We start from the raw sequence: 12,048 nt of genomic DNA on the forward strand, positions 1-12,048 counted from the left end.
TTCCCTGACTGTTGCTGCTCAGCCGCCAAGACCATCCAACTCTCTGCAGTGCCATGGACTGCAGCACACCAGGCCTCCCTGTCCCTCACCATCTCCTGGAGTTTGCCCAAGTTCCTGTCCATTGAGTCGGTGATGCCATCCAGCCATCTCATCCTCTGTCGCCCTCTTCTTTATTCCATAGTTCAAAGGGCCTGATATACCTTTGTTTTTTTAATGTGGATGACACAAAATCAGGATAAATGTAATTCCTTTGCAGATACTTTTCAAATAGTCATCTGTGTCGTGTTTTAAAGTGAATCAACCCACCTGCTTCTCTCCCTTCCTTCCTTTCTTCATTTCACTCTTTAGACAGCATTTTTGTAATTATATGTATCTCTCCTCCCTCTTGAGCCTCCCTTCCCCCTCCCAGCCACCCGTCCAGGTTGTCGTGGAGCACCGAGCTGAGCTCCCCGGGGTACACAGCAGCTCCCCCTAGTTACCTGTTTTACAGTATTACTGTGGCAGACAGTATTTTTGAGTACCCACTCCTTTCCCACGCTCTAGGCTTGTGATAATATTGTCGATAAGACGGACAGTCCTTGTCCTCAAAGGTCACAGCACTCAGAACTAACCCTCACCCCCACCTTTCTCTTGGATGTAAACCTCACAGTGCTTGTGGGTCATGGGCTACTAGTGTATCCGTCAGCGCTTCACGATGACGGCATCTCTTTGGAACATTGTTGAGAGTGACTCTGATGGGTGTCCCCTTAGGTGACTTCCTTATTTTGATTGGCGTGATGGTTACAAGCTCGCACGCCAGCATATAGGCTGATGTGCAAGGGTTGGTCCAAAGGAGAACTGCATAAAATACACTCCTTCATTTTCTTTCAAGCATCAAGAAATAGGCTCTAGAGGGCTTTGTGTTTTCAGCCAGTTGACTGTACAGATATTCTCTGTAACAGGCACACGTTAGTTACTATGAACACAGTGGAGAGACAGGAAAGTGCTCAGCAGATGGGACAGGCTGAAAGGTTTGAAAAAAACATGTATTTCTCAAGATACACTTTTACCTCTAAAACGTGTTCCCTGGCCATGCGAGGTCCTTCCCATCGGACGGTGAGTCAGAGGGCGGCGGTCATGGCACTGTCCTGCGTACGACGCTTATTCCCTCTTAACCATCTACTGTCACTGCAAGTCGCTGTCGGCACTTCACAGGGGCTCAGGTTGTACTGAACTGGCCGTGAAAGCAGAAGGTGATTTCATCAGCCAGAGAGTGAGTAATATTGTGCAGGGATCCTGGTTCTAGAAAACTGGGAGCCTGGGTTCTGAATCCCAACTAGAGTATCTAGTGTTGGGGCCTCAAATGTATCACCCAGCCGCAGCGGGGCCATTTTCTTGAAAAATGAGAAGTCTGGATAAGACTGTCTGCTGGCACTCCTGTGATTACTGTGTTACTACTGCCCTAGTAGCTCAGCTGGTGAAGCATCTGCCTGCAGTGCTGGAGACACAGGTTCAGTCCCTGGGCTGGGAAGATCCCTTGGAGAAGGGAATGAATGGCTACCCGCTCCAGTATCCTTGCTGGGAAATCCCTTGGCCAGAGGAGCCTGGCAGAGGCAGGCTACAGTCCATGGGATCACAAACAGTCGGACACGACTGAGCGACTGACACTTTTACTGTACAGTAAATGCACATTTACACATTGTGTGAGAAATCCAGGTTATAAAGTCCTTATTTCCGTTCTTGAAATAAACAGCCTTGATTAGTTTTATCTGAACTTTCTAAAAAGAACTTATGTTTCAACTTTAGACTCTCTGCATCCGCTCAGACATATGCATTAGACGTTATGTAGTTAGAGGTGCGAACATGAACATTCTCAGTTGACTGTAAACTCTTGTCTCTTTGGACAGACTCATCTTTTTCCTACGACCAGCTCCCTGTGATGCCCATCAGCCACTGTGATTCATTTCTGAACTTTTACAGACTCTGTAGTCATCAGGGTCTCGTCAAGTCAGCCGGTACCACTGGATGCCCGCTGGGCACGAGATCCCGTGGAGTGGAGAAGGCCCCTGCTCTCAGGGTGGCTCAGCTCTGTAAGTAGAGTTGCAATACACACAGAAATGGAGTGATGGGAGCTTCAGCCTGGAGTCCAAAGCTCAGCTACTGAGACAGACTTTCCTTGATTTACTATGGCCTGTGTCCCAGTAAACCCATAGTTAAGTTGAAAATATTACAGGCACAAATGGGTTTAGCTTACTGAACATCATAGCCTACCTGTCTTAAACACTCTCAGAACAGTTAACGTTAGCCTACAGTTTGGCAAAATCATCTGACACAAGCCTATTTCAGAATAAAGTATTGAATAACTCGTGTAGTTTACTGAAGGATGAACTGAAAGTGAAAACAAGTGTGGTCACCTGAGCTCAGAATGCTGGTGAGTGTCTGGGTCGTTCACCACCATGGTCACGTGGCTGACGCTGAGTCAAGGCTCCCTGCCGGCCCGGCGTCCTGAGGGCGCCTCACCACGTCTCACTGGCCAGAGATGAGATCAAAACGCAGGTGCGATTTCTACTGAATGCTTAAGAGTTTTGCACCATCATAAAGTTGAAAAAAACGGTTGAACGATTGAAGGTTGGGGCCTGTCTGTATTTTAAAGCAGGCCATGAGGGGACTAGGGGACGCCTTGCCAAGTTCCCTAACTACAGATCTGCTCTAAAATCTGATGAAGATTTTTGAGTGCATGCTGCTGAAGCACGTGGCCCTGGCCTGTAACCCTGTACCAGAGAGCGGTCTTACCATCGAAACCCAGGGACAGAACAACGCCGGACTGACCCTATGGCTCATCAGTGTGATCAGTGCATATGAGCTGAGAGAGTGAAATCTTAATAAAACTCATTCCTTTTAGGCTTGGAGGGTGTGTCCATCCTAGTATCTTGGCGATAAAAAGTCCTTTTTCAAAATGCTGTTGACCACAGTAGGTGGTTTGTTGGTTGGCCGATAGATCGTTGTTATGATTGTCATCTTAAGGTTCCTACTTGTCAAGGTCAAAGCCGACAGTCCTTCAGGTTCCCGAGGGTAGCAGCCGCGGCCGCCAGTGCCTGGCAGACGTAGATGGTGCCTCCATGGATCTCATCTTCTGCTCTTCCACGCAGTCTAGGAGGTAAAGCCAGCGAGTCTGCTCGTTTTGTGTTTGAGCAAACAGACGTGCGAGTGTATGTTCTACATTTTCTGCTAATGTAATACAGGCGTGTCCTGGCGTGGATTAACAATCTGCTCTCCAGACACCTCTGTTCACAGTCGTTTATGCAGAGTTACCCTATGTGAGGTCACCAGGGCTCACATGTCCCTCACACCTTGCAGATACAGGACCAGCTCCTTTCATGCGGTAGGGGAGGCCTCATTTCCAAATACTGTGGTTTTAATTAGCAATGGTAAGTTTTTGTCTTAACTGAAAAAATAGAGATGTCTGTTTTCCTGGCGAAAACTTCTAACATCTTTTGACTATCTTGCTTTGAGGGGACACTTCACACATCAGGTTTTGATTCTCATGCAGTTGTTTTCCATTCCAAGAGGAGCCAACTATTATCCTAAAAGGTCAGCATTTAGTTTCCATGCTTAATCAAACAATGGAGCTTCATGACTGGTTTTCTATTGAAGACAGAGGGGTTTTTTGTTAAAACAGATGTCCTTCAGCTGCATCTTAGGTGACTGCCTGATGATTCAGAAGACTTAACACAAGAGCTGGCTACTTCTTCACTTCTTTTTCCAGTTATTCCTGCAGGGGCTCCAGCTGAGGTGTGCCTTAGCACGTCTATAAAGGAAAAAAGGACGTGAATCCTAAGGAGTGTACAAAAGTAGTCCGGGAGCAACGGAGCCGGTTAAACATCTCTGCCCAGCTGTCCTAATGGCTCCTTGCATTGTTACTGCGCAGGCTTTGGGGTCCGCAAGGCTGTCTGTGAATCCTGTCACTATGATGTATTGGGTTAGCCACGAAATTCGTTTGAGTTTTTCTGTAAGATGCTGCGGAAAAACCCAAATAACCTTTTTGGCCAACCCAATACAACACTGGTTGGGCACCCACCCAGTAATACCCCCATCCTCCGCGTCTCCGGCGCACAGAACTTTACTTCGTGCGGGTGAAACTGTCTCCCGTGTCTCCTTTTCAGGCGTGGCCTGCGGCTGGTGTGGCCGTACGTGAGAGTCCCGGCCTCCCAAGCAGGGCGCGCGGGACCCCTAGTCCCGCCAGCTTCCGGTCAGAGCTCGGCCCCTGGGAGGGGGCGCAGGTGCAGCGCAGCTGCGGCTCCTCCCCACCCCCACCCCCACCCCCGGAGTAAAGGTGGGAGCTTCAGCCTGAGCCGGCAGCCTGAGGATAGATCCTGCAGCACCAATTGTTGCCACCCCAGCTAGCTCATCGGATGAAGACCATGCCAGGAGAGGCGAGCTGAGGCCAGGGGCTGCTACCCTTCCCCAGCCTCCGCTCGCAAAGCAGAGGTGTCCCTCTCAGAGAAGCAGACCAGTCCCCGTCCCACGCCTAGAACAGTGCTTCGGAGATTTTGCCCAGGGCGAATAAGAACAAAGAGCCCTGAAGCGCCCAGTAAAAGAGTTGACTTTATTTGAAACAGAACAAGGGGAAATTCAAGCCCAAGGGCATTTTCTAAAACAGTGGAGACTTAGGAAGTTAAGTGTCTCAGTGTGTCCCCACTCTTGTGACCCCATGGACTGCAGCCTGCCAGGCTCGGCTGTCCATGGGATTTTCCAGGCAGGACTGGAGTGGGTGCCATGTCCTTCTCCAGGAATGGAGACTTGGTGGTGAGAAATTAAGAGGGGCTGGTAGCTCTGAGAGTATCAAGTTCACCGGTGGGCCAGCTGGTTTATTCGAAGGAATCAGAGAAAGAGCTTCTAAGAGCCTTCCTGATGTCAGAAAAACACCTCAAAGCCTTGCCTCAAACTATCCGTGGTATTTAATTAGATGAAACTGAGGAGCAGTTTATGTCCCAGGGTATTGTCAAAAAGAAGAGAACAATCCCATGTAATTAGCGGAGCCTAACAGCCAACTGTGGTATAAAGAGACAGCTACAGAGAGAGAGAGAGGAAAAGAAGGTCAAAGAGACCCTGCGAAAACCATGGCCACCCCAGGATGGCTGTGCTCGTGCCGAAGCCTCACATGGGAGTGGGGGTGGGAAAGGAGAAACAGATTCATTAAAAGAGTACAGCCAAGCCACTACACAAATGCGCGCATCACGCACACACAAAGCCCCCGGAGGACCGGAAGGAAAGCCGCATCCAGAATCGCTGCCCTGTATTACCTAGGATGTCCCATTAAAAAAAACACGAGCCGTGGGAAGAAACAGAAGTATGACTCACACATAGAAGAAAATTGGTGTGCATAAACTGTGAGCGGGTTAGATACCAAATTTCATAAAGTCGTCTATGCAGCCATTATAAATATGTTCAAAGAACTGAAGAAACTATACTTAAGGAAATAGAGGAAGCTATGATGACAATATCTCATCACACAATATCAATAAAGATGCAGAAGTTATAAAAAATAAGCAAATGGAAACTCTGGAATTGAAAAGTGTTACTGAAATGAAAAGTTCACTAGAGGGGCCAACACATGTGAAAGGATCAGGGACGTGGAAGTGACATTGACAGAGGCTTTGCAACCCAAAGGACAGAAAGCAAAGCGAACGAAGAAAAACGGACAGTGTCAGAGAAGTACGCACCGTTATGCGTAAATGTCCATGTAACGGGCGTCCCAGAAGAAGAGGGAGGGGAACAAAATAATACCGGAAGAACCAGTGGCTGGAAACAACGCCCCAAGTTTGACGAAAGTCCGTCTGCATCTCAGGAGCTCAGTGACCTGCAAGCAGGAAACGCAGGCCCGCAAGAGGCACGTCGCAGGAGAGACGGCGAAACAGAGGCGCGGGGCGGACCTGAAAGCAGCACGAGAGGAAGGGCGCATCACGGGGAGGGATCCCGCTAAGACGACACCTGACTTCTCAGAAACAGCGGCGGCGAGAAGACAGTGGTGGGACATAGTCGGAGTGCTGAAGAGAAACTATCAGAGTAATCTTAAGTTCAGCAAAGCTTTCACAAATGAAGGCAAATAAAGGCAGTTTTCAGTAAAAGCTGAGGGAATGTGTTGCTAGCAGACTCACCGTACTAGAAACGGTAAAGGGAGTTCTTAAGGCTGAAAGCAAGTGACTGCAGCCGGTAATATGAACCCCCTTCACGAAAAAACAAAGAACACTGGTAAAAGTGACTATGTAATTATAAAAGAAAACATAAATGGATATTTCCCCTCCTTTCTACTCTTGATTTACAAAAGCAATTATCAGGCCTAAAACATAAGAAATGTAATCCATCTAACAAACAGGGCAAAGTAGGTGGGAATACAGCTGGACTGAGATAAGAAAAAGTAGATCACAATTTGAATCCACAGGAACAAATAGAGAGAACCAGAAGCGGTAAATAAGAACGTGACCGTATCAAACTCTGTACGTATATGCTTTCTTTCATTTCCGTTTTTTATTTATTATTAATAAAACCTTAATTGTATTGGTTTTGCCATATACCAACAGGAATCTGCCACGGATGTACACGTGTTCCACATCCTGAAGCCCCCTTCCTCCTCCCTCCCCATACCATCCCTCTGGGTCGTCCCAGTGCACCAGCCCCAAGCATGCAGTATCGTGCATCGAACCTGGACTGGCGACTCGTTTCATATATGATATTATACATGTTTCAGTGCCATTCTCCCAAATCATCCCACCCTCTCCCTCTCCCACAGTTTCTTTAATAGACATAAAATTATATTATGGCACACATATAACACTATATTGTTGGTTTTGTAGTAATATATAGATGTAATATGTACAACAATAAAAGTCCCCAAAAGGGAATAAGAAAATAGACATGTTAAGAATAATGTTTCTATATCTCACTGAAATTAAGTTAATATCCTAGGTTTTGATAAGATATATATGATAAACCCTAGAGAAACCACTAAGAAAATAACTCATAAAAATATGGTGAAAGCAATTAAAGGAAACAAAATGTTACATGTAATGCAAAAGGAAACCTTAAAGGAGGAATAAAGAAAAAAAAAGAGAAAACAAAAATTAAAATGACAGATGTACATCTAACTATATCAGTAACAAAAACTATAACAAAAATATCAGTAACAAATGTGAATGAATTAAACAGTCCAGTCAAAAGGCAGAGATGTCAAACTGGATCAAAAGTAAAACCACAAGATTGACTGCATGCTGCCCCAGAGGAGACACAGTTTACACTGAGAGTCAGAAATATGGTGACAGTGAAAGGCGGGATAAAGTACCAGGTGGGGACTTCTTGTCAGTTCAGTGGCCGAGACTCTGCCTTTCAATGCAGGAGGCGCGGGTTCAATTCCTGGTCAGGGAGCCAAGATCCCTGGTGCCTCAGGGCCAATGAACCAAAACATGAAAGCAGAAACAATATTGTAATAAATTCAATAAAGACTTTAGAAATGGCCCATATCAAAAAATCTTTTTAAAAATGCCATGCAAAACAGGAAGCTGGAGTCAATTTAAAAAGCTGAGTGGCTGTACAAATATCAGGCAAAAGAGATTTTAAAGCAAAAGTTTCTGTTACTAGAGATAGAGACATTTTATAATGATAAAGGGCTCAATCCATCAGAAAGATATAATGGTTACAAGTGTATATGTACCGAACAGCAAAGCCCCGAGCTACATGAAGCACAGTGGAGAACCGAACGAGAAACGGACAGCTCAGTGGCAACGTTGGAGATGTCCACACCACGTTCAGTAATGCACGGAGCCATCAGGCGAAAGACCAAGAAGTGAAGACAAGACTTGAACAGCACTGTAAACCTCCCGGATCTAATGGCCATCCACGGAGCCCCGCTGAAAAGTAAAAGCCATGTTGTCCTCAGTGCACATGGAGCGTTCTTCAGGATAGACCATATGTTCAACCATAAAACAGTTACAATAAATTTATAGGGGTGGAATTCACAGTTTTCTGAATGCAGTAAAATTAGAAGTCAGTAAACACGAAGTTTCCACAAATAGTGGAGATTAAATAACAGACTCATAAATAATGGAAATTAGAAAATACTGCAAGATAAATGAAAATGGAGGCTCACATACCAAAACTTACAGGATACAGCTAAATATTGCTTACGGGATAATTTACATCTATAAATGCCTGCATAGGAAAGAAGAAAGATCTCATGTTAATATCTCACCTTCTAAACCCAAATCAAGCATAAGAAAGGAAAGATAAACACTAGAGCACAAATAAAGTGGAAAATAGAACCAAAAAAAAAAAAAAATAGAGAAAATCAAAAAAAATTAGAAGTTGGCTCTTTGAAAAGGTCAACAAAGTTAACAAGTCTTTATCTAGATGAACCAAGGGGAAGGAACTCAAGTGACTAACCAAATAACCAAGGGGGAGAAACTCAAGTGACTAATATCAGGAATAAAGAAGAGACATTACTAGTAAGCTTCCAGAAACACGAAGGATTGTGAACACTGAAAACATTGTGCTACATGGAAGAAGCTGTTCGCAAAATCCCAGCTCCCAGTTTACCCTCCCACCGCGCCCCCCCCCCCCTTGGTGACCACGTTTCTGCGTCTGTGACTCTTCCCTGTTCTGTAAACAGGTTCACTGGTACCGTTTTTTTTTAAGATTCCACATATAAGCGATATCATGCATCTGTCTTTCTCTGACTTACTTCACTCAAGGACAGTCTCTAGGCCTTTCAAATGCAAGGGACAGAGAGTCAACCAGAACCAGCTTTAGCAAAAGAGGAACCTGAGACGAGACGTCAGGCTTCAGGCATCGCGGATCAAAGCACTCAAATGACCTCATCTCTCCACCTTCCGGGCTCCCCTAGTGGTTCACACGGGAAAGAGTCTGCCTGAGATGCAGGAGACACAGGAGACGCGGGTCCGATCCCTGGGTGGGGCAGATCCCCTGGAGAAGGGAAAGGCAGCCCACTCCAGTGTTCTTGCCTGGGGAATCCCATGGACAGGGGAGCCTAGAGAGCTGCAGTCCCTGGGGTCACAGCGAGCTGGACACGACTTGGCGACTAACACTCACTCACTCCACCCTGTGGGGCTGTTTGCCTCGGGTCAGCCTCGTTTCTCCCTTCTGCAGACGGGACATAGTAGCCAGGGCAAAGGGGATGTTGGCAGCCCTGGATTCACCAATCCCAGCTCAGCAACCCCAGGACAAAAACCTTTCCTCTTCTACCACGCATCTGTGATTCTCTGCCCTGCCTGGCCACGTGCTCACCTATGCCCAGTCCAGGGGCCGAAGGGGCAGGGCATGCGGACTCTGCCCGCCTGAGGCGCGTTTCCACGTCTGGTGAAGGAAGCACCGTCTAGACCAATTTGCTGCAAGAAATGCTGTAGGGTGAGGGCGCTTCCTAACGGTAAAGGAGGAGCTCCTTTCCCAGAAGAAGAGGGCAGACGAGAGCAATAGCTTGGAGAAGGGAATGGCAACCCCTTCCAGTGTTCTTGCCTGGAAACCCTGTGGACAGAGGAGCCTGACAGGCTGCAGTCCATGGGGTCCCAAACAGTTGGACACGACTGAGCCACTGAGCAACAACAAAAGCAACAGCTACCTGTAGCAGAGACTAATGGTCCCCCAAGTATCTATTCTTCCCCTTCTATTTATTTTAAAAAATTTCTATTTGTTTATTTGCTATGCTGGGCCTCAGTTGAGGCATGTGGGGTCTAGTTCCCTGAGCAGGGGTTGAACCCGGGACCCTGTGTGGGGAGCACGAAGTCCCAGCCCCGGGACCCCCAGGGGGAGTCCCACTGCCCTTTCTCTGTGCCCCAGAGATTTACTGTGTGTCTGTCCACCCAGATGAAAGGCATATTTCTCAGGCTCATTTGCAACCAGGTATGGCCATTTGACTAAAGCTGGAAAATGAATGTATGTAGAATTCTTATATGACACTTCTGAAAATCTTTTTTTTAAAGTATCTGTTATGTACTCTTTGCCTCACTTTTTTAAAATTATTTTTTTGTTGAAGGATAATTGCTTTACAGGATTTTGCTGTTTTCTGTCAAACCTCAACGTGAATCAGCCATAGGTACACATTCATCCCCTCCCTCTTGAACCTCCCTCCCTCCCCCTCCCCATCCCACCCCTCTAGGTGATGCAGAGCCCCTGTTTGAGTTTCCTGAGCCACACAGCAATTTCCCGTTGCCTATCTACTTTACATATGGTAAAGGAAGTTTCCATGTTACTCTTTCCACACATCTCACCCTCTCCTCCCCTCTCCCATGTCCATAAGTCTATTCACTATGTTTCTCCATTGCTGCCCTGTAAATAAATTCTTCAATACTATATTCCAAGATTCTGTATATATGTGTTAGAATATGATATTTATCTTTCTCTTTCTGACTCACTTCACTCTGTATAATAGGTTCTAGGTTCATCCACCTCATTAGAACTAACTCAAATGCATTCCTTTTTTATGGCTGAGTAATATTCCATTGTATGTATGTACCACAGATGCTTTATCCATTCATCTGTCGATGGACATCTAGGCTGCTTCCAAGTTCTAGCTGTTGTAAACAGTGCTGCAGTGAACGATGGGACACATGTGTCTCTTTCAGTTTTGGTTTCCTCGGGGTACATGCCTAGGAGTGGGATTGCCAGGTCATGTGGTGGTTTTATTCCTAGTTTTTTATTCCTCCCTTTTCTTCACACACTCTCCAGCATTTATTGTTTGTAAACTTTTGATGAGGGCCATTCTGACCGGTGTGAGATGATACCTCATTGCAGTTTTGACTTGCATTTCTCTAATAATGAGTGATGTTGAGCACCTCTTCATGTGTTTGTCAGCCATCTCTATGTCTTCTTTGGAGAAATGTCTGTTTGGGTCTTTTCCCCACTTTTTGATTGGGTTGTTTATTTTTCTGGTATTGAGTTGTACGAGCTGCTTGTATATTTTGGACATTAATCCTTTGTCAGTTGTTTCATTTGCTATTATTTTCTCTCCTTCTGAGGGTTGTCTTTTCTCCTTGCTTACCGTTTCCTTTGCTGTGCAAAAGCTTTTAAGTTTAATCAGGTCCAACTTGTTTACTTTTGTTTTTATTTCTGTTACTCTAGAAGGTGGGTCATAGAGGATCTTGCTTTGATTTATGTCATCGAGTGTTCTGCCTATGTTTTCCTCTAAGAGTTTTAGAGTTTCTGGTCTTACATTTAGGTCTTTAATCCATTTTGCCTTTTTGTATGGTATTAGGAAGTGTTCTAATTTCCTTCTTTCACATGCAGCCATCCAGTTTTCCCAGCGCCATTTACTGAAGAGGCTGTCTTTGCCCCGTTGTATATTATTGCCTCCTGTGTCAAAACTAAGGCAGCCACAGGTGCAGGGGTTCATTCCTGGGCTTTCTGTGTTGCTCCATTGGTCTGTATTTCTGTTTTTGTGCCAGTACCATACTGTCTTGATGACTGCAGCTTTGTAGTATAACCTGAAGTCAGGAAGCTTGATTCCTCTAGCTCCATGTTCTTTCTCAAGACTGCTTTGGCTATTTGGGGTCTTTTGTGTTTCCATACGAATTGTGAAATTTTTTGTTCTAGTTCTGTGAAAAATGCCATTGGTAATTTGGTAGGGATTGGATTAAATCTGTAGGTTGCATTTGGTAGTACAGTCATTTTCACAGTATTGATTCTTCCTACCCAGGGACGTGGACTCTGTCTCCATCTGCTTATGTCGTCGTTCACTTTTCTTACTGGTTTTTCTTCTGCCTTTCGTTTGGAGTGAAGACACGTAGCTGGTTCTCCACCTGCTGTTTTGGATCAGGAAGCAAGGGCCACACTGGAGAGCCCCTGAGGACCTCGGAAAGTAGAGCAGCCGCCTGCCCTGGGCACTAGGTCCAGTTTCAACATTTTAGGTGAAAGAAATAATCGTCTGCCTTGCTTCAAGAACTAGGTTTGACCTGTGCACACCACAGTCCACTTCAGAGCAGTCCAATACTTTCTCCCTAATAACTTTGCTTCCTCATATCCTAATTATGGTCTTAAGTCTAAATAAGTAGTATGATGTAATTG

General features: G+C 45.7%; 1 protein-coding gene across 1 annotated transcript in view; it reads left to right on the forward strand.

Moving 5' to 3' along the window:
- Positions 1-2,309, forward strand: part of TAF2 (TATA-box binding protein associated factor 2) — a 104,320-nt gene extending 102,011 nt beyond the window's left edge. Inside the window, exon 27 of the mRNA XM_070382873.1 lies at positions 1,887-2,309. Within this exon, the coding sequence (XP_070238974.1) occupies positions 1,887-2,077 (191 nt within the window). The 3' untranslated portion in view covers positions 2,078-2,309. The remainder of the gene's footprint in view (positions 1-1,886) is intronic.
- Positions 2,310-12,048: the final 9,739 nt, after the last annotated feature.

This window comes from Bos mutus, chromosome 14 (assembly GCF_027580195.1).
Source record: "Bos mutus isolate GX-2022 chromosome 14, NWIPB_WYAK_1.1, whole genome shotgun sequence".
NCBI classification, from domain to species: domain Eukaryota; kingdom Metazoa; phylum Chordata; class Mammalia; order Artiodactyla; family Bovidae; genus Bos; species Bos mutus.